At 52.1% G+C, this 22,773-nt stretch overlaps 1 protein-coding gene across 9 annotated transcripts in view; it reads right to left on the bottom strand.

Annotated features, from left to right (window-relative positions):
* Positions 1-21,905, bottom strand: part of RGS12 (regulator of G protein signaling 12) — a 98,623-nt gene extending 76,718 nt beyond the window's left edge. For 6 of the 9 annotated variants that reach the window (XM_089911443.1, XM_089911447.1, XM_089911445.1 and 3 more), the window contains exons 1-3: positions 21,780-21,905; positions 17,556-19,533; positions 2,925-3,041 (exon numbers count right to left, since the gene is read on the bottom strand). In XM_089911443.1, coding sequence (XP_089767569.1) covers positions 2,925-3,041; positions 17,556-19,433 — 1,995 coding nt within the window. In that variant the 5' untranslated portion in view covers positions 19,434-19,533; positions 21,780-21,905. The remainder of the gene's footprint in view (positions 1-2,924; positions 3,042-17,555; positions 19,534-21,779) is intronic. The other 3 variants (XM_089911449.1, XM_089911450.1, XM_089911451.1) reach the window with 2 other exon arrangements.
* Between the last annotated feature and the right edge of the window lie 868 nt (positions 21,906-22,773).

Raw genomic sequence — 22,773 nt, 5'->3', positions numbered from 1 at the left:
CATCCATACAGTGGAATATTATTCAGCCTTTAAAAGGAAAAAAATTCTGACACCTGCTACAACATGGGTGAACTGCAAAGATACTCTACTAAGTGAAAAAAGCCAGACACAAAAGTCAAATTCCTGAAGGCAGAAAGCAGGACAGTGGGTGCCAGGGGCTGAGGGAGGGGAGGGGAGGGAGTGAGTGATGGGCACCGAGTTTCAGCTGTAGGAGGTAGGAGCCTTCCGGAGTTGACGGGTGATTTTTGCAAAATGATGTGAATGTACTTATTGCTCCAAACTGGACACTTAAAAATGGTAAATTTTATGCTCTATTTTACTACAATTAAAATATATATCTACTGACACCCTAGACAAAGGCAGAAAAAAGCCACAAAGAAGATATTTTCAAAACCTTTATCTGACAAAGGATTTGTATCCCCAAAATGTAAAGAACTACTACAAAATCTATTTTAAAAATAATAAAATAAATAAAATAAAAATTTAAAAACTACAAGAAGGACATGAATAGGCTACTAATTCAAAAATGAGAAAACCTGGGCTTCCCTGGTGGCGCAGTGGTTGGGAGTCCGCCTGCCGATGCAGGGGGCGCGGGTTCGTGCCCCGGTCCGGGAAGATCCCACATGCCGTGGAGCGGCTGGGCCCCTGAGCCATGGCCGCTGAGCCTGCGCGTCCAGAGCCTGTGCTCCGCGGCAGGAGAGGCCACAACAGTGAGAGGCCCGCGTACCGCAAAAATAAATAAATAAATAAATAAAAGAGAAAACCTGAACAGCCAAAGAGCCCGTGATGCAATGCTCAGTCTCACTCACAATCAGTGAGATGCAAATTAAAATGAGTTGGCATTTTATTGAAACAGGGAAAATTTCAGTTTGACAGTACCAAGTGTCGGTGAGCAGGGTAGCAAGGCCCCTGGTCCTGCTGCCGGCCAGAGCCTGGGTGAGGCTCGGATGAGACTGTCACAGCAACTGACTCCCCAGAACACGCTCTCACAGCCCCGGCTGTGCACACGGGCACCTGCATGGCACTGTCCGCTGCAGCTCCGCCCTGAGGGGTCTGTTCCCAACCTTTTATCGCGTGGCCGGAACAGCAGAACGGATAAAACTGTGTGACATATTCATAATGGAATGCTACTTAACAAGTAAAATAAACTAAAACTACAAGGTAAAGCTTGAAAGTATAATACGTTATAAAAGTGGCAGAATAAGACATGCAGTATGATTACATCGGTGTATAAAATTTTAAAACACACAAAATGAACCAGTGAAAGGACCACGGCTGCCAAGGTCCAGGGTGAGCCGGGAGGGACAACCAGGCGGGCACCTAGGATTTTAGGGCACTGAGATGTTCTGTGTGACACTGTGATGGTGGCTGTGTGACCTCAATCCATCTGTCCAAACCTTTAGAATGTACAGCACAAGGAGTGGCCTCCATGCAACCTAAACTAATCATGTACCCAGCACAGTGGCACATGGGAACTCTCTGTACTTCCTGCTTAGCTTTTCTGTAAACCCCAAACTGCTCTGAGAGTAAAGTCTATTAATTTTTTAAGGATTACAGATCAAAGAAGAGAACCACACAAGAGGATACTCTCAATATGTGTGGATCAATATAATATCTTTAAAGGGGGTATGGGGCTTCCCTGGTGGCACAGTGGTTAAGAATCCACCTGCCAATGCAGGGGACACAGATCTGGGCCTTGGTCCGGGAAGATCCCACATGCTGTGGAGCAACTAAGCCCGTGCACCACAACTACTGAGCCTGCGCTCTAGAGCCCAAAAGCCACAGCTACTGAGCCCACATGCCACAACTACTGAAGTCCACACACCTAGAGCCCATGCTCCGCAACAAGAGAAGCCACCACAAAGAGAAGCCCGCGCACCATAACGAAGAGCAGCCCCCGCTTGCCGCAACTAGAGAAAGCCCACGCGCAGCAACGAAGACCCAACGCAGCCAAAAATAAATAAATTAATTAATAAATATTTTTTAAATAATAAAAAAAATAAAGTGGGTATGAAACAGAGCAGGTCCCTGGGGGGCCTCCTGGGGACATATCCCCCAGTACCTCCCCCTACCTCTTGTTTGTAGCAAAGCTTTAGCCTCCTAGGCCCTCCCCAAATTTCAAACTGCAAATGTAACCAGAGAAGTGAGAAAATGCAGAATCAAAAGAAAACAGTCGAGCAAGACAAAACAATAACAGTTTAGCCACTGAACAGTGTCAAGGACCTCTAGCTCCTCCTCGAGGGCTCTAGATAACATCTGAGCTGTGTCCTTGAGCTGTTTTGCAGATACGAAAACCCCCACCAGGTGGAAGAAGTTATGCAGGCTGCCCACCAGCATGTAGACCCCCAACCGGCTGGAAGGTTGATGGCTGAGCTTCCTGAAACATCACCCAGTTACCTCACCACCAACCAGTCAGAGAACTGTGCACAAGCCGACCACATACCCCATGACCCCCCATCTCACACTGTCTTTAAAAGCCCTTCCCTGAAATCCATTGGGGAGTTTGGGTCTTTTGAGCATGAGCTACCCGTTCTCCTTGTCTGGTACCTGTACTTTCCTTCCCCACAACCCAGTGTCAGTAGATTAGCTTTTCTGTGCGTTGGGCAAACGGACCCAAGTTTGATTTGGTAACAGGCAATGATAGGCCCCCAGAGGGTTCTTGTGTCTATTACGGCATCTGGCACGTAAGAGAGGACGGGACACACCGTGATGCTTTGTAGACCAAGGAGCAGAGGAAGAGGGTCCGGATGCGGCAGGAGCGGGTGGGGCAGGGGAGGGGCTGGGTGTGCATAGAAGCCCCACTTGAAGACTGAGTTTACAGGAGAGGGAGAGGTGGTAGAAAATGGGTGGGATTCAAGGGAGATTCAGATGTATCATTTTTTAAAACCTGGAGAATGAAAGAAGAAACCCTAAAATGAAGTTACCTCAAGATCATCGAGGGAGCGGGTGATGCTCAGCCTCCTGGACCTCCCGAAAGATCTCCGGGCAGAGGTACGCTGAGCCGGTGGCAGGAGTCCAATGCCCCGCCCAAACTTTGAGCCCTAAAACAAGAAAAAGACGTCATTACCCTCTTGGAAGGAGACACTAGTTCTGCCTGACACACCGCCTGGAGAGACCGGAGGAGAGGAGGCCTCAAGGTCGTCCAGGTCAACCTCACATTACGAACGAGTCACCACAACCAAAAACGCAAAGTTGAAAAAAAGAGTCATCCCAGGGCCCCCGAGTGTTTGCTGTGCCACTTCCAACTATGTGTCCAGAGGACAACCCCAGCCTCAAACTCCTCGTCCAAGGGCAACGGAAAAACATGTGCGCATGTCTGGGAACGCACAAGTGGGCGGAGGAAATCATTAGTAATATAAAGGCTGGTTTTCAGCAAGCTCGTGCTTTCACATAATTTTAGAAGCATTTTAGGAAATTAAAGAATCTCTAGACATTCAGCTGGTGTCTGAAGACCAAACCAACCCAAATGCATGAAATAACCAGCCATTAAAACATCTTATTCTTTCTCTGGGAAACGACCAGAATTAATTCACTGTCATTATGCCAGACATCTCCCCAAATGTGGTTCCAGCAAATGTCATCACATTTTAAAAATAAAAAGCATCACAGCTGAAAATCTTTGACTTCCTGGGTACTCAGAATCCTAAATGACCGGCTTCAGGCATAAAGGAAGCTACGGGGGTTTCTAAAGACTGCGAGGCCTCAGGCATTCTCTGCTCCCCACCTGCATAGGGACCCGGGCATCTTGCAGAAAGACAAAACCTTGCAGCACTCCCTTATAAAGCTCTCTGGGCTAAGCTTCTGCACAGCCAACCTCGCAGACACCACCCCCTGCAGAGCAAGCGGAGGGAGAGAAAGATCCAGAAGAACTAACAGGGAAAGAGAGGGAGGGAGGGAGACACAGAGACACAGAGAGCGGTAGACACAGGGAGAAAGGAGCTGACTCAGGGAGAGAAGACACAGAGACAAGCCAAGGCTCCATCTCAGATGCGTCGTCACCACCAGCAAAGGGCTCCCCGGGCGTAGTATCACGTCACCACATGTGTTCAGCAAACCCTAGCATTCCAGCAAGAGCCCAAGAGAGAAGCCGTGTGCACACTGTCCCAGCAAACGCATCCTCTGTCTCCGCGTGTCCACACCAGGCGGTGATGTGCCGCCAGCCTGCCCACCCGCAGTCCCCAGGCCGGTGGCGGAAAACAAGGGTGACACAGAGGGTGCTGGGAGCACAGAGGGCAACACAGACGCCCCACGGGGCTGCCATGGAGCTGGGGCTAAGGGCAGGCGGGGGCCACTGGAGGGAAGAAGGCAGTGAGGGTGCCTGGCCACAGCCAGACCCCCACGGGCTCGAGAGCGTCACTCTGAAAGGGACAATGGCCACGGAGCCGTGCAGAGGTGAAGCTGCACCTGGGCTAGGGCTCGGCCGGGATGCCTCTAAGAAATCAAGTTGCACAGACGACCTGCCTGTCCCCAAATGGGCCCGGGGGACGGTCACACTGCCGCTCGAAAGCTGAGGAAAAGCCTGTTTACAGAGCGAGTGTGGCTCGGAGCCTGGCCTCCGAGAACCCCACCCCTGCCCCGAGCTGGGTGAGCCTGTGGTTCCAGTTGTGCCTCCACTCCCGGGGACAGGCGCCCCAGGCCCCGCCCCACAGGGCTGCTCTGTGACCACTGGCAAGCCCACTCAGGCCTTGTCAAGACCCACACCCTTCCCCACATCTGTGTCCAAGTCCCCCTTCTCCGCCCCCACCCCACCCCCCGCGAGCAGCACCCTCTGCTCACTGCGGGGCCTTGTTAGCAAGTTACTAAATTTGACATATTCTCGAGAAAGATTTGTCTAAGAAATATCTTTTTCAAAAAATATGCCCAAAGCTGAGTCTATGTGTAAAATGTACCTGGAGCCCAGCGATCTCTCTCGAAACCCTCACCCCTGCCCCAGGGCCCCTCCTTGCCGCACGGTGTGCCCCTTCAAGAGCCCCCTTCAAGAGCCCGCTTCAGCCCCTTGCTGTGGGGGGGGGGGGGTCCCGAGGCTTCCACTCTCAGCAGGAACTGGAACCACAGATCCCCAGCACCACCCCCCTGCACCATCTCCCCAGCTGCCTGGAAGCCCTGGGAGCAGCAGGGGCCTTTGCTCTGTGTGTGCTCCCTTCTGGGACCACCTGCCTGGCCGGGTGGCATCTGCTCAGAGAACGCACCAGAGCAAAACTGCGTGGGGGCCTGGGCGCCCAGTAACAGGGAGCCCATCACTGGGGACAGGGGGTCCACGCGGCTGGAAGGAAAGCAGCCGTCTACACGTGGCCGTGCACGGGCGCGTTGCGGGACTGGGGCCTCAGAGGAGGAATAACGCCTACAGAGGTGTGAATCGACCCTGTGGTGACATTTCACCAACAGGGAGAAGCTTCAGCTCTTCTCCGGCTGCTCCTCAGCGAGAGTCCCTGCCCCCCACCCCGGTGTATGCAGACGGCTGTGCATCAATAAACTGCTGGAAAATTCCCGCTGATCTGGCGCCCCCTGCTGGCACTACATCACTCACTCTCCCCAGACAGAACTAAACAGTAGCGATTAGGCAAAAATGGCCACAAATCCGCTTTCTTCAAAGTCAACTCCACTTCTTAAATCGCAAACAACTCATCTTAACTGCTTGGGAAGGCGAGGGGCTGAGGGCTGCCCCAGCTCCGCCTCTCTGCCCGCAAGCGCCCCGTACGAGGGCCAGCTGCCGGCATGGACCTCAGCGTGAGCCCCTCGCGCTCCGGTACCCTGCTCTGGATGGTCAACTCAGAACAGGAGGGCAGGGGGCCCCTGCGGGAAGCCTTCGAGACGAGAAACAGCCAGCAGATGGAGTGAGGGCAGAACTGGGCCGCTGACGCCTGCCCGCCTGCCCACCGCCCAGGGAGAGGTCTCATTTTAGCACAAGCAGTGACCTGGACCAGCCAGTCCAGCCTCCTCAACCTACAGATGAGAGCCCGGCAGCCAGTGAAGGGCCTGCTCGGGCCCACACGGCCAGCAGGGTCCAGACCCAGATCTCGTTGCAGCACAGTCAGAACCAGAAACTCCTAACTTAAGGGTATAAACACTAGACCAGAAGCCCTAGTGGGGCAAGGGCTGTGTCCCCCCTCAACAGTGCCTGGCACACAGCAGGTGCTCAGTAAACACTTACTGAACAAATTAACCAAGGATGCCATTTAGCTTACAACAGAGGCCAGACCGTCTGAAGGCTGCCCAAGAGAAGCCGAGGGGTAGGATTTCCCGCTGACATACTTACTTCTCCCGTCATATCAGTCAGAAAGCAAAACCACAGCAACTGGTCCACAGAGAATTTCCCACAAAGAACTACTAACCAGGAGTCAGAGAACTGAAAGGGCAGAAAGAGACTCCAAGATGCCAGGACGGGAAGCGGCTGCACCCCCGGGGCTGGGACAGTATGGGAAGAGGAGGACTTATTTTAACTCTGCAGCCAGATGAGGGGCAGGTGGGACCCGGACCTCGGACCTCAGAGGGGGTACAGGCAACGGCTGGTGTCTGGGGGGGTGACAAGGCCCCGGACAAGGCGGGGAAACCGCAAACTGGACTCAGCGGCAGCGGCAGGAGGACCCTCCTCCTCTCACCTGGCCGCTGGGAGCAGAGCCAGGTGGGGACCCAGCTGGCAAGGGGAAGAGGGCACAGACCCCCTTCCCAGAGCCCATCACAGAAGGCGGGCTTGGGGCTGAGGGACAACAGCTGAGTAACAAGCACAGCTTGTGAGATCTGGTTGCTACAAAACTCTCCATATCAGGAAGAATTCTAAGCCCCAAATCAAATCAATTTTAAAATCAACAAAATTCCATTTCCAACACAACACTGGACAAACACAGAGCGGTGACTCTGGAATAACGTGTGGGGGCTGAAGAAGGGCTCCTGGTCACAGTGAATCACCTTCTCGAGAAAGAAGCCAAGACTGGGTGTCCTGCTCAAGGAAGAAAAGGGTGAGTATGTAGGAAAGGACATCCAACTCGAGACAGAAAATTAAGGAATATGTTTGTTTATTCAATAAATATCTAAGAGCCAGGCAGTCATCAAGAGTGAAAACCTTAAAAAGACAGAAACAAGGTGCGTGGCAAAACTTCCAAGCCAATAAAGGAGGTGATGAAGAAAGCAGGAAAACCAACAACAGCCTTGAAAACAAAACACAAACAAAGGCAGGAAAGGAGGAGAGAGTCTAGGAAAAAACAGACTTACAGAAAGTGCACAGTAACCTCATGGAACCAAAACTACACATGCCAGTAATCCCAATAAATATAAATGGACTAAATTTGCCAATTTATTACAGTGTTACTCTTGAATCTCAGAATGTCAAATTGGATCAGGAAAAACATCCAACTACCTGCCACTCATAGTAACAATCCTAGAACATGGAGAAATGGAAAAGTTTAAAGAAAAGGACAGAAAATGCTGACTCAGAGAAAGCCTGTGTAGCTATGTTAATAACAGACAAAATAGATCTCATCCCTAATAGGGCTTTTAAATAAGAGATTCAATACACCAAAAAGGAAGAAAGTGAGGAATAAGAGGAGGAAAAGGGGGAGAAAAATGCCACCATTGATTTTATAACTTTATGAGGTTAGAATAAACTTGATATCAAAACCAGACAAAAACAATGAGAGAAGGGAACACTATAAGACAGTTTTACTCATAAAGACAGATTCAAAAATTTTACAAAAATATTAGCAAACCAAACCCATTAGTGTATAAAAAGATAAGCACAAGTTAGGCTTATCTCAGGAATGCAAGCATGGTTCAATATTCAAAACTCTATCAGTGTAATATACCACATTAGCATTTTAAAGGAGGAAGCCCATTTGATTGTCCCAATGAACACAAAAAGAACCAAAAAAGAAAGGCCAAAATTCAACACCCATTCATGATGACAAGTATTAACAAATACGAACAGAAGTAATCCTGGCAAGGCAGCTGCACAAAGAAAGCAGTGAATCAATTGTACTTTTATATATCACAAAAGTTAACATTTACAATTTTTAAGTAGGTACCCATTTACAATAGTAAGAAAATGTATAAGGTACCTAGGACTAAATCTGGCCAAATAATCTAAGAAAAGAATCTAATTAACAACATTTATGAAGGTAGCTATAAAACTTTACTGAACGAAAATAAAGAAAACCTAAATAAATGAAGAGAGGTACCATTTTCATGGATAGGAAGACTCAATATCCTACATATGTCAGTTCTCCCAATAAAAAAGTCAACAGCATTTTATTTTTTGGAGAATTTATTAGCTGATTGTAAAATCTATATGAAAGAGCAAGGCTCAAGCAAAGCCAAGATCAGATAAGGTGATTTGGCCTATCAGATACGAAGACTTACTACAAAGGTACAATTTTGAAGGTAAAGTGCAGTTGGGGTATTGACAGTGGAGGACAGAGAACTGAGACCCACGTATGTGAACACACAGCACACGGCAGAGGGCACCACTGGGCCTCGTGAGAGCCTGAATTTAGTGCTCCAACAACTGGTCGTCCACATAGAGGAAAAAATGTACTTGCCACCCACCTTATTCCATTCACAAAAATCAACTCCAAAAAATTTTAGGGGAAAAAAAAGGAGAAAATCTTTCTGTCCTCAGGGTAGTAGTGAATGTGTTATGTCAAAAGTGCAAGATAAAGGCTGACAAGCTGGATGACATTAAAGTGAATAACTTCTGTTCATCAAAATGCCACAGCAGGGCTTCCCTGGTGGCGCGGTGATTGAGAGTCCGCCTGCCGATGCAGGGGACACGGGTTCGTGCCCCGGTGCAGGAGGATCCCACATGCCGCGGAGCGGCTGGGCCCGTGAGCCATGGCCGCTGAGCCTGTGCGTCCGGAGCCTGTGCTCCGCAACGGGAGAGGCCACAACAGTGAGAGGCCCGCGTACCGCAAAAAAAAAAAAAAAAAATGCCACAGCACACGGAACATGGAAAGGGCATTCATGGAACGCTTGCAATCGGCAAAGGTTAATAGCCAAAATCTGTAACTCCTACCAATTAGAGAGAAAGACAACCCAACAGAAAAATGGGCAAAGTTTTCAGTAGGTCCCTCACAAAGAGGAAATCAAATCTCTGTGCTCGAGGGAATGCAAACTAAAGCCGCAACAAGATACCATTTTACAACTAATAGATTGGCAAAAATTGGAGGAGTCTGGCGAAGGCAAGCTTCGCCAAGGATGTGGAGCGATCTGAGTTCTTACAGTAGCTGGTACGGGACTGCCAGGAAAACAGCATGTTCCTGCACAGTTACAGCATTCTGAGCAAATTTTACTGAGACTTGGGACCTGTACTAAAAGTTTCCACGTCCTGGGACTCAGCAGTTAAATTATGACCAAAGAGATGGTGAGAACTCCAGGTGAGACTGACATTTCAAAGGAATGAGGCCTGGAACACCTCCCAAAGAGGCTGATCTTCTGTCCCTCCTGAAGACACCCACCTGCACTGCAAAGGGTGAGAGGAGAGTCCCAGGATTTTTCCCCTGTCTAGAAAGAGGATTTGCTTAGAGTAACGGTTTCTCTCCCCCTTAAGGAGGGGAAGGGGGCAGCACGTGTATAATCTCCTGGATCCCTGTTTGGGGAGTTGAGGGGTGATACCCAATGTGGTTCTCATTGCTCCAGTCCAGGGCAAGGACTGGGCACGGGGGAACCACTGTCGTGTTGTACATCAGTAATTAAAGCTGTGTCTGCTCCAGAGACCTGTCTGCTGTCAATATGAACGGATACAGAGACCAAAAGCTTAACACCCGGCCCTGATACAAACCAGCCATTCCATTCTTTGGATAGACCCTGAGAAATGCCTTCATATACACGCCTGGAGACGTGTGCGAGAATGTTCACCAACGCATCATAGTCATTTTGTTAATGGCTCTGTGTGTGTGCGCGCGCGCACACGCGTGGGTGTGTGATGGTGGTATGCTCACACGATGGAATGTTACATAGTTAGAATGATGAACTGCAGCTGCAGATGGTATCATGGATAAATCTTTGAAATGATATTCAGTGATTTCAAAACAGGTTGCATGAGACTGTGTTATAAAGCCATTTTTATAAAGCTGAAGAAACAGCAAAACTAATCAATAAGGGCTTCAAGCACTTCAAACACTTCTGATTCTGGCAGTGGCCACTTAGCTCTGAATATTCTCCCTTTTCCTGGAAACTATACAAAACCAAAGAACAGTAAGGGGTGGCATTGCTTTGTGTCTCTGCTCCTTTGCTCCCGTTTCCTTCACCTCAGTGTCCCCCACTCTCCGTCCTACAGACTGCGTCCAGCTCTGGGAAGCCCTGCCCTGCCTATTCCAGGAGGGCCCAAGCGCTTCTCCCCTGCTCCCCCTAGCGCCTCCACCGGCCTGGGTCTCAAGGTCCACACGCAGCACCGAGCCCCCCAGAGAGCGCTCAGTGCACACGGTCAGAAGGAAGGCCTTGCGCAGAGCGAGCCCATAGGGAGCTAAGGGGCCCAGAGCGCCCTTCCCAGCCCGGCCCCGGCCCCCTGCCCGGTGGTGCTGTCTCCCCAGACCGCTGGCTCTCTCTCCACTGTTCTCCTCGTCTTTGCCTCTCGCCTGGGCAGATAGTGATGCAATGTTGCCCAAGGGCATTGTTTACAAGGCGCGAAGATCAAAGCTGCTGCTCTTAGAGGGAATTACATCATGGGGCCCTAACCTGGCCTTTTTAGTATTCTCCAGAATTTTTTTAGAATCTATTTTAAAACTTCCTCTCATTGTACCAGAAAAACTGCGCAAGACCTGTCTGTTGAATCCAATACTCTCCTGGCTGGATAGCTGATGGTCATTAGCAATGCCATAGAAATACCGCTACAGCTTCCAGTACCAATCCTCACTTTGCTCTCATTAAAAGAATTAAGAAAGTAATTTTCATTTGTTTCTCCGAAGGCATTATTTTTAGTAAGTAAAATATGTTCAGATTCCCATAATAAAAAAATCAAAACAACACAAAATAAAATTATAGTGTCCTGGACGCTTCCCAGTTTTCACTTACTAACCTGAGGTAACTACTACTGTCTGTTTGGAGTTCCTTTTAATTGTTTCTGTATACTTACATATAAATACATGCGTGCTTTAAAATGTCATAGGTTTATTTGGAGGGTATTGAAATACGTTACACAAAAGCGGGATCATAGTAAATATGTACATGTGACCTGCTTTTTTGCTTCGGGCGTCTTGGGGAGCTTTCCACATGGGTAATACCCCACGCCACCCACCATGGCAGAGCCCAGAGCCACAGTCCCCTCTCAGTGATGGACATCTGGGCTGCACACCTGCCTGTGCAGCCACACTTCCCAGCCCCCCTTGCAGCAGGGTGCAGTCACGTGACGAGGCCTGGACAATGAGAAGCAGCAAGAGCTTGTGCAGCTTCTGCTGGGGCTCCACTGCTCCCTCCCCGCTCCTGCAGGCTCCCCCCTCCACCACTCCCTCCCCCCTCCTGCAGGCTCCCCCCTCCTGCAGGCTCCCCCCACCTCCTGCAGGCTCCCCCCTCCTCCTGCAGGCTCCCCCCTCCTCCTGCAGGCTCCCCCCACCTCCTGAGGCTCCCCCTCCTCCTGCAGGCTCCCCCCTCCTCCTGCAGGCTCCCCCCACCTCCTGCAGGCTCCCCCCTCCTCCTGCAGGCTCCCCCCTCCTCCTGAGGCTCCCCCCTCCTCCTGCAGGCTCCCCCCTCCTGCAGGTTGGAATGTAGCGGAAGCTGTGTCTCCGTCTGCACCTTCAAGTGGAGGCACAGCCGGGGAACCTGGCTCCTGATGAACGGGGAGCCTCCACACCAGCCCTGGGCAGCCCCACCCAAACTCTTAACAAACTTAATAAAATGGAAAAGCATCCATTTATAAACATTATTTAACTCTCGTCACCAATGTCATACACTCGGCTAAGTCTACAAGTGATGCCCTCCCAGTCCCCAGCCCAGTATCTCAGGGCTCCCCAAGGAGGAAACAGTTCAGGAGCGTTGCCCGGGTCAGCGCACTAGGAGTCAGAGCATTGGATGTGACTGGGAGGAGGTGGCAAAAGTGGGCCTTCTCTTTGGCCGGTTTCCCTCCAGGCTTCCACAGGACTGAGGGGTCCCAGAAAGCCGGGATCTGGACTGAGCTAGGGTATAAAGGACCAAGAAGACAGTGACAAAGCCCTCGTAAAGGAGCATCCTGCAAAGATGACTGACTGGACAGAGAACTGGTAGGACTCAGAGACCAGCTGGTGACTGAGTGCAGTGGTGTAGCCCCTCTAAGAGCTGGCTTGCTTCGTGCATACACAACAGAAAGGCTGCGTGCCAGACTTTCAAAGGGAACATTTAATACAAAGAGCTGTCAAGTATAACATGGAAGCAATCATAAACACAGAGACCACTAAAGACCATCCTAGGGCTGCAAGAGAGACAGAGACAAAAACAGAGAAGAGAGAGAGGGCGCTATGGGGAGGGCGTCCTGGCAGTGGCCGCTCCCCAGGCCTGGGATCAGGTGCGCTTGCCCCTCACTGGTCACAAGCAACACCCCTCAGGGGCACAGGCGGCCAAGGCTGGCTTAAAAGGAGAAGCTGGGGGCGGGGGGTGAGAAGTCCACTAGGGGTGTGAAAAGCTCCAAGGTTTCCCCAGAACCCACAAGGCCATGGAGGGCTGTGCCCATGCGCAGCGCTGCGGCTGCACCGGCAGGAGTGGAGGCCCAAGCGGGGCCATCAGCTGCCTGGCTGAGCACTGAAGGCTCCACACACACAGGCCGCTTGGCAAAGACCGAGACGGACCGGCTCCAGGCATCGAAGGAGATCTCTGCCCCGTCCGTCACTAGCTGACCTCTAAGCGAACCAAGCCGAGACCTCGTGGCCACACACAACAAAGAATGCACCGGACAGAATTTGCTCAGAAAAGCCCCTAAACAAACAACAACAAACAGCAAGGAGGGGAGAGCGCATCTCCGCTCCCAGGACAGCTGCATGCTGCGCGGGGCGCCCTGCTGAGTTTCTGGGTTGCGCGAAGATCAGATGTTGTGTGCAGAGGGCGCCAGATGCTGGGCTGAGCCAGGCGGCCGAGTCTCTCGCCTCTTAGCGCCCAGCGCACACCTCTTTGCCAGCGCCGGACCCTGGAGCTGGGCCTTGCAGACGGTGCTCTGCCGGCGCGGGCTCGACGGCCGGCTCTGCCAGCGGGGCTGCGCTGGTTCCCGTCGGGCTGTTTTCCGGGCGGCGGGAGCAGGCTGTGCCCGCATCCTGCTCAGGGCCATCGTTCTCCGGCAGCCTGTTCCCCGGGCAGCCCTGGCTGCAGCCCCACGGCCTCCTCCCCTTGGTGCTAAGCCTCCGCCTTGTTGCCACCCTTGCCCCTCTGCCGCTTCCTCCCTGGGGTTCCGTTAGCGCTCGCTTGGCAGTGGGCCACCTCTGGTCTGGCTACCGATTCTTCAGGCTAACGTCTCCCTGTTCAAATCGCTGGTGTGTTTTCTGTCTCCTGGCCAGATCCTGGCGGACACAGCCTGATTTTGCACAGAGTAAGACACTGAAGCCACTGTCACCACGGAGAGGAACTGACAGTAACTCCGGACACCGATTGCTCGACCTTCCACAGCCTCTGGCCCCTCCCCATCCTACTCCTAACGCCTCTTCCTCTTCGCATTTCCAGCACTTCCTTCCTCATCCCTTCCTGGCCTGTCCTCCGCTCATCCTGACAAGCCTCCAGCCAGCTCGAGCCAGGCCAGGAGGGACACCAGGAGGCCCACCTTAGGACCCTGGAAGCTTCTGCCGCTCCAGCAGGGGCTGTGGGATTAGACTGCACTAATAATGCAGGGGAACCCAGTTAGCAAAGACCAATGGATACACTTCCAGAGATTAGAGCTGGAACACAATACAATACAATTTATTACTACTTATTTTTAGATAAATCATGTGTCCCATCACGTCACGAAAGGAACACCACCTGACTGTGGGCAAGTCGCTCGATGGGTATAAACCCTACTCTCCTTGTCAGTAAGATAATGAGGTCATAGGGCAAATAAGGAAATAAAGCACGCTGCAAACACTGAACGCTACACTGCTACTTTCCAGCACCGGTATCAGTCCCACGTCCAGTACTTCATTCTTTTGTTACAGTATAAGCAATAACAGCCAATACCTTCGTTTTCACTACATTTTTGTTGAAGGTTAAAGAACATTAAAAAGAAGCCCAAGGCCCTCCTAAGCATAGTCCACTGCTCTCTGACAAAGGGGCAAAGACAATACAAGGGAGCAATGATTGTCTTTTCTACAAACGGTGCTGGAACAAGAGATATCCGCATGCAAAAAAAAAAGTGAATCTAGATACAGACCTTTAACTCAAAACGGATCATAGACCCGGATGTAAAATAAAAAACCATAAAACTCCTAGAAGATAGAACAGGAGGAAACCCAGATGACCGTGGGTTTAGTGATGCCTTTTTGGTACAACACCAAAGGCACGATCCACCAAAGAAAGAATTGATAAGCTGGACTTCATTAAAATTTAAAACTTCTACTCTGTGAAAAACAATATCAAGAGAATGAAAAGACAAGCCACAGAATGGGAGAAAATATTTGCAAAAGACACATCTGATGAAGGACTGCTACTCAAAATAAACAAAGAACTTAGGTGGCGCAGTGGTTAAGAATCCGCCTGCCAATGCAGGGGACACGGGTTCAATCCCTGGCCCGGGAAGATCCCACATGCCGTGGAGCAACGAAGCCCGTGCGCCACAACTACTGAGTCTGCGCTCTAGAACCCACGAGCCACAACTACTGAGCCCGTGTGCCACAACAACTGAAGCCTGCGTGCCACAACTACTGAAGCCCACACACCTAGAGCCCGTGCTCCGCAATAAGAGAAGCCACCGCAATAAGAAGCCCGCGCACCACAACGAAGAGTAGCCCCCGCTCGCCGCAACTAGAGAAAGCCCGCACACAACAACAAAGACCCAACGCAGCCAAAAATAAAAACAAATAAATAAATTTATATTAAAAAAAGGAACTAAAGGCCTATTTCTTAAAAAAAAAAACTCAACAGTAAGAAAACAAACAATCTGTTAAAAATAGGTCTAAGATCTCAACAGACACCTCACCAAAGAAAATATACAGATGACAAGTAAGCATATGAAAAGATGCTCAACCTCACATGTCATCAGGGGAGATGCAAAGTAAAACAACAGTGAGATGCCACTACCTACGTGTCAGGACGGCAAAAACGCTGAACACTGACACCACCAAACTGGGGCCCAAATGTGAAGCCACAGAAACTTTCATCACTGCTGGTGGGAATGCAAAATGGCGCAGTCACTTTGGAAGACAGTTTCTTACAAAGCTAAACATTCTCTCACCACACGAGCCAGCAACCCCACTCCTTGGTACTTACCCAGAGGAGCTGAAAACTTATGTCCACACCAAAACCTGCATGCACACAGATGTTTATAACAGTTTTACTCAAGTTGCCGGAACTTGGAAGCCACCAAGGTGTCCTTCAGAAGGTGAACGGATACATAAACTGTGGTACCTCCAGATAACGGAATAGTACTCAGTGCTAAAGAGAAATGAGCTATCAAGCCATGAAAAGACATGGAGGAACCTTCAATGCATATCACGAAGTGAAAGAAGCCAATCTGAAAAGGCTACAGACTGTATGATTCCAACTATACGACAGCTGGAAAAGGCAAAACTACGGAGACAGGGAAAAAAATCAGTGGTTGCTGGGGGAGAGCAGGGGAGGGCTGAACAGGCAGAGCACGGAGGACTTTTAGGGCAGTGAAACCACCCTGTCTGATTCTACAATGGTGAATACACGTCACTATAATCTGTTCAAGCCCACAGAATGCGCACCAGCGACAGCGACCCTAACATAAACTATGGACTCCGGGGTTACTGACTGTGACAAAGGTACCCTCTGGTGAGGGATGCTGATGGTGGCAAGGCTGCACGCCTTTGAGGGTAGAGAGAACTCTCTGTGCCTTCCTCTCAATTTCATTATAAACCTAAAACTGCTCTTAAAAATAAAGTCTTTAAGTCAAGAGAGACGACGAAGCGCAAGGTTTGACTCATGAACCTGCTTCGTCCTGACTGCTGAGCCTTAGACAAGTCACTTAGCCCTCAAGGACTGGTCACCTCGCCTGGAGAGCAGGGAGCACGGCACCCTGTCTCTGGGTCTCCTGAGGTCAGAGGCCCTGTGGGGAGTCTAAGACTTGCCACCAAGTGAACGGGCATGAGGGTGCACCGCAGTCTGCCAGACAAACACCATTTATTCCTGCCAGTGTAACAATTCACATGCACAGTGGCAATGGAGAAAACCCATTTGTGGGTTATGTTAAAAGAGGTGGTGAATTCCCCAATTTCTGATAACATTTTAGCCACCTTCCAGGGCCTTCCCTCCCTAAGCCCTCCCCCAGCCAGGGAAGCCCAGGCCAAAGCTGCCGCCCACGCCGCCCACACTGCCCACACCGCAGGTGAAAGGAGACCCCAGCCCATGCAGTTCCACCGAGGGAACGGGAGGGAAGGTGCGCACAAGGGCAGAAGTCCCGCTAGCCCGGCCACTGTAGGAATTCAGTCAAAACCTGCGTGACTACAACTGTGTTTTATACAAAAGCACAAATCTATGCTTAGATACATCACAGTGTTACATGGTCGTTTAGGGGAGCTAAAACTATGGGAGACCTGTCCTTTCCTTCGTCTTTAAGTTTTCTCTGATGTGTTCTACGATGAAAAATAGTAAGACTTGGGAAGGGGACGGATCCTGAACAAAACGTTCAACAAACTCCACAGCCCAGGCCACAGCACTCCTCCAGTCTTTGGAGGGCTTTCCTGTGGGATTTTCAGCTGCTGGGAACAAAAATGTGAACAAACGCAGAAAAGGTGTTTTAAATCACAAAGGTCCTCTGAGAACGGTTCCTTCCAAGCCAGCCGAGCTGAGGGCCAGCCCTCCTCTCACCCGCGGCTGCGTCTCAGCCTGCCCTGCCAGCACAGATGCCAGCACCGCCCCAGCCTGCCAGGGCCAGCCCTCCTGCTGTGCTGAGTCCCTCCCCCGACTCCGAACCAAGCTCCTGGCCCCGCCCCCAGCTGTCTGATGCTCAAGCCACGAGCCACTGCCAACTTCAGCTGGCGTTTTTCTCGTAGCAGGACTTTCTCAATGAAGGACTTTCTCAATGAAGGAAACACCAAGGTGAAGCTCCCCGTCCTGAAGCGACCAGTCTCTGTGCTTCAGAATTTTCTCGCTTCAAAAGGGCCTGAGGCCTCAGCCACTGGGGCCAGAGACGAAGTGGGCTTCAAAGGGGCTGCCGGAACAGGCCCCTCCAGCACCCACGGCAGCAGGAAAGGGTGGGCAGCGGGGAGGAGGGCCTCCCCCTGGCCAGGAGGTCACCATCTCTTCCACCACCACCTGTCCCACCTGACGTCCCGCCCCGCCCCACCCAGAGCCAGGGCAAATCCAGGCAGACGTGCCCTGAAGCCAACATAGGCCGCCAGGGCAGCCAGAGGAAGGCAGGACTGGGAACTGGGCAATGAAGGTGCCGTCGCACATCAGTAACTGACCGAGTTATGAGAGCACGCTCACCTTTCCTGACCCTCCCCTAACAGGCTTACCTTTTTGTCTTCCTTAGTCTTTCTAACATTTCGATGGGGGCCGAAAATGTTCTGCATCCCGAGAGCCTTCCTGGCCCAGTCCCTTTTCTGGGTGCTGGGCACGGGCTGCGCGGGGCTGCCCTCCAGCCGGTAGCGGTCAGCGGGAATCTTGCTCATGGGAGGGGGCAGCGTGCCACAGTTGATGCTGGACCAGCCGTCGGTGGAGTCCGTGTAAGACTCCTGGTCGCTGGTGTGCCCGCACTGCCACTCCTGCAGGACGTGGACCGGGAGCCACCGCTGGCCAAAGCCACCACCGGGGCCCGCAGCGCCCCTCTTGGAAGGAGGAACCGAGCACCGCAAGGATGCCGGGGGGCCTTCCACGTGAGGAGTGGGCCCCAGGTGCTTACCGAGGTCCCGGCACCTGTCGGCCTGCGGAGTGGCCTCAAACGGGGCCCCCTCGGGGTCGTGGCCGAAGGCCCCGTTCCAGGGGCCGCCCCAGGGCTGGGAGCCCCGCCCGACCACACCCTCCCAGGCGCTGCCGCTGGGGCCGTGCCTGCTCGAGCTGGCGCCCAGGTCCAGCACGAGCACCCGGCTGCTTCTGTCCTCGTGGGTGAAGTTCCCGATGCCGCTGTCGCTGTTGCTGCTGTTGCTGGTGTTCTGGTGAGCGTCTGCGTCCCCGTCCGCAAAGGCCCGGGCCCGCACGCCCTCAATCAGTTCGCCCATGTCCCGGTACAGCACGGAGATGAACTGCAGGACTGGAAGCGAGGACGCAGGGAACTCCAGGCAGCCGTTGGTGTCAGGGTCGGCTGTGCACTCAAACCCGAAGCGCCGGGCGATGCCCTGGTGGATCTTGTGACTGAACAGGTCCGGGTCCACCATGAACACGTGGCAGGATGTCCGCAAAGCGCCCTCCTCCTCCTGCGCCAGGCTCCCGTCGTCGGCCGCCTGCATGGTCACCAGCCCGAAAAACCTCCTGTCGTCTGGGCACACGGCGCTGAATGCCAGCCTCTCGGCCGGGTATCGGGCCACGACAGCGGCCTTGTCCGTGCAGAGCTGCACGCAGTCGTGCATGATCTGCATGGTCACCAGCGAATGGATCTTCTGCTCGGCCCGCAGGCGCCGCAGGCAGCCCCGGATGGCCTGCACGCTGTCCGATTCCAGGCTGCAGCTGGTGGACGGCAGCTCGATGGAGCCCAAGTAGCCCACAACCATGGCCACGTTCAAAATGCTCGCGTCCACCCCAAAGTCTTCATGAGTCTCCAGCCCAACGCTGAAAACAGAATCATCATTCACAACTCCCGGTATCTCCTCCTTAGATAGCAGGCTGGTATTTGGATTATTTACACTTTCATGGCCAAGGTCAAATCGCCCAGTGGCTGATTCTGAAAGGGATCTTTGTTTCAACTTCAAGGGCTCTGAACTGCTTGCTCGAAGACCGGGGTTTTCAAAGATCATGTTGAGAATTCCTCCGGACTGCATTTCCTCAACGACTCTCTCTGCTCTGTTTATACCTAACGCCTTAGAGTCGAGCTTGGGCTTCAGCCAGCCTTTTCCTTCATAAAATCCAACCTCTTCATCACTGGAGCAGGACTCCAGGTGGCCGATGCCCTCACCAATCACCATGTGCAGGACACCAGAACATTTCCCAATTAACTTCACCACGTCCTCATGGGATGCTGTCTTCACGTTGATCTCATTGACAGCAAGTATCTGGTCGCCAGCACGGAGGCCCACAAAATCCGCAGGGCTGCCTCTCATGACACAGCTGAGCACACAGGGCGCCTGCCCGGAAAGCGCAAATCCGTACCCTGCCCTTCCTCTGGCCACCTCCACGCTCCGCATCCGGGGGGGCGCCGTCCCGAGCAGCGGCCGCTCCCCCAGGTCCCCTGCTCTGTACATCTCAAAGTGCTTCCGAGACCAGGAGCATAGCTCACTACACCGGCGGATCCGTGGTTCAGGGAATGCTGGAAGCTACCATAGTTCTCCTTGAAATAATGCCCTAAGGAAGAAGAATAAAGAGCTCGTTGTTAAAGATCTCATATTTATACTGCTTACTGCTACTACCCAAACATAAAAAGATAACTCACAACAAAACCATCACAGGAAGAGTCTCTCGTTGCCACACAAATGTCAACGTGAAGGAGACACACTACCTCTGTGCAGCAAATCTTAAAGTCAGCCTAAGAAATCTTCCAGAGCAGAAGGCCTTTCCCAGGGCTGGTATCCTCCCCAACTCTGATCTCGCCAAGGCTAATCCCACCCCGGGTTTGAGGAACACAGGACTCCCGCAGAATCTGCTTCCTCCCTGTCTGGATGGAAAGAGGAGAGCCCTTGGACCCTAATCACTCAAGGGTGTGGTCCAAGGACCAGTGCCCAGCTCCCCGGAGCTCCCTGCCATGCACTGAGCCAGGGGCAGAGCCGAGGGTGGAAAGGCAGCTGCGTGACCCCTAGTCCAGCCCCGTCTTTGATCACAAGCTCCCTCCACGCGAAGTTCTCCCCCAGGAAGGGTTGTCAGCTTGTTTTCCCTCATATCCACCACCCTCGCTCAAGTAATTTATTTTGAACAAAGCACCGTGTGGAGAAAACACATTAGTCTGAAATATTGGGTTGGCCAAAAAAGTTCGTTTGGGTTTTCCCATAAGATGTTACAGAAAAACACAAAGGAACTTTTTGGCCAACCTGATACTATAGAGGCTGCCTGACAGCACAGAGGAAACAACCAAAAAGAGCAAAGGAATTTAAACTTAACTGTTCCAGGGGGATGACTTCACAATAGAAAGTACTGGTTGTCACTGAAAAAAAACCCATGTCGGGATCCCCAAGACCACCGCTGGGTTTCCAGCAGGAGGACACGCAGGGCTCACGTATACTCAAGGCTCTGATCCATCACAGTGAAAAGCTGTGAAGCAGAACCACTGAAGGGAGAGGGCCTGGGGGCAAGGTCCAGAGGAAACAGGCACTAGCTTCCAGAACCCCGTCCCGTGGAGTCACGCGGGCCACACTCCACCCCCGAGCGACACGCTGTCCCCAGGGAAGCTCGTCAGAGACTCAGAACCGGGGCTCTCATTGCGGGCCCGCAGGCTCCGCAGGCCCCTCTGCCGGGCACACACCGAACTCCAGCCCCGGGGAGGGGGGAAGGGTGTCAGCACAGACACAGCAGGGGAGGCCCAGGGAGCCCCCCATCCCAACACCCCAGCTCCCGGACGCCAGCCCAGGGCCAGCCCCGCACGCAGGCCTCGCAGAGGGCAGCAGCCAGGCCCGCTGGGAGGACTCCTCTCCCCACAAAACCCTTTAGAGATCACTTTGAAAAGCAATACAGTGATTGTATCGTGAAGATCCAAAACATAAGAGAACATGTTTTTTAAAGAGTATATGTTTTTTAAATAATTGTTTTAAAGTTGTCAGGAGAAATTCTCACGTCTTGGGATAAAGTTTCCAGTAACAGAAGCGTAACTCAGAGTAACTGATGTATGCACACCAAAAAGTGAAAGAACTGGACGAAATGGACAGTATGCTATTCGATGACTCCAGCAGCAGCTGCAAGTGACAAAACACTGACATGCAGGACGCACGCTTGAGTAGAATTATTTCACGACAATAAGAGTGGAAAGACAATTTATTTATAAACTACCGTGTTATTCAATATCTAAGTGATGCTAAATTAATCATTTAAATATTAGGACTGGAATTTAACTATTTAATATTCACCATTAAAAATGTGTATATTAAAGTCTGCCATGAACTATGCTTTAGGGTCTTCTCATTGGATCTTCTAAAGGGGTGTGGGCTACACAACACCCCAGAGACGCCACGTCCAGATCCCTGGAACCTGTCACCTCACGTGGCCAAGGGGACCTTACAGATGTGATGGAGTGAAGGGTCCCGAGATGGGAGGTCACCCTGGATTCGCCGGGGGCGGGGAGGGGGCTGTGATCACAGGGTCCTGGCAGAGGGAGATGGGAGGGCGGTGGGAGGGGGGAGTCAGAGAGCAGAGCAACGGGCCTGGAAGTGGGGGAAGGGGCCTCCCCGGGGGCCTCCAGGAGGAACCAGCCTTGCCCGCACCCGGCCTCCGCCCACGACACTGATTCTGGACTCCTGGTCCCAGACTGTAAGGGCGTAAATCTGAGTTGTTTCAAGCCACTGAGTTTGTGGTCACTTGTTTCAGCAACCACTGGAAAACTCGCAAAAGGGGAATCGCCCTATTGGTGGGGAGAGGGGATGCGGTGCACGCGTGACACATCCCACCTGAAAAATGCTCACAACAGCGTCTGGCTCCCGGCAGTGTAGGCTGTCACCGTGAACTCACTGGGACAGGGTTAGCGAGGCCCTCCTGGTTCCTCCAGGAACAGAAAACCCCCGGCTTTCTCTTCCAAACAGTAACAGATGTTGCCTGTATGAAAAAAATAATTTCCCCGTTTTATATGCAGAATTACTCCATGATTCATCCGACCACCATGGAGTCACAACACTGTGTGACACAATATTCAATGACAGTCTTGTAGGTGGTTTACCCAAACATTTCTATTAGACTCTTACTGTCATGTTCTTCTATCGATTAAAAATAGTTTCTAATTCATACTAGTAATATCTTGATACCTAATAATCACATTTTGTAATCCAACCTACAGGTTAATTTTTCCTTAAACTGTATCAGTTAATAGTAAAACTGGTGGAACAGACAGTGAAATTCAGAAGAAACCCCTGGGTGCTAGTTTCCAACCTCACCCAGCACGTCTGCCACCCGGGCTCCCGCTCTCGCTCCTGCGCTCAGAGGCCCCGGCTTCCGAGCTCTGAGCAGAGGCCAGCCCCGACCCACTGCGCACGGCCCAGGTGATCCACACGTGGGTGACAGCACTTGCAACACCCCGACTTGAGACCGTCTGCTACGGGCTGAATGTTTGTGTCCCCAAATTCATACGTGGAGATGCTAACCCAGTGGGATGATCTGGAGGCGGGGCCTTTGACAGCGATCAGGTTGGATGAGGTCATGAGGGTGGAGCCCCCACGATGGGACTAGTGTCCTTGTGGCTCCAGAGGAGACACGGGAGCCCCTGCGCTCTGCTCTTCACCATGTGAGAAACCAGGAAGTGGGTCTCACCAGACTCCGGATCTGCCAGCGCCTTGATTTCGGACTTCCAGCCCCAGAACTAGGAGAAATAAACGCCTGTGGTTTAAGCCCCTCGGTGTAGGGGATTCTGCTACAGCAGCGGAGCAGACGAAGACATCATCTAATCAGCCA

Source organism: Delphinapterus leucas, chromosome 5 (genome assembly GCF_059928025.1).
Source record: "Delphinapterus leucas isolate spDelLeu-1000000601 "Yukka" chromosome 5, BTC_Dleu_Yukka2, whole genome shotgun sequence".
Taxonomy (NCBI): domain Eukaryota; kingdom Metazoa; phylum Chordata; class Mammalia; order Artiodactyla; family Monodontidae; genus Delphinapterus; species Delphinapterus leucas.
This window is presented reverse-complemented; position numbering and strand designations above follow the sequence as displayed.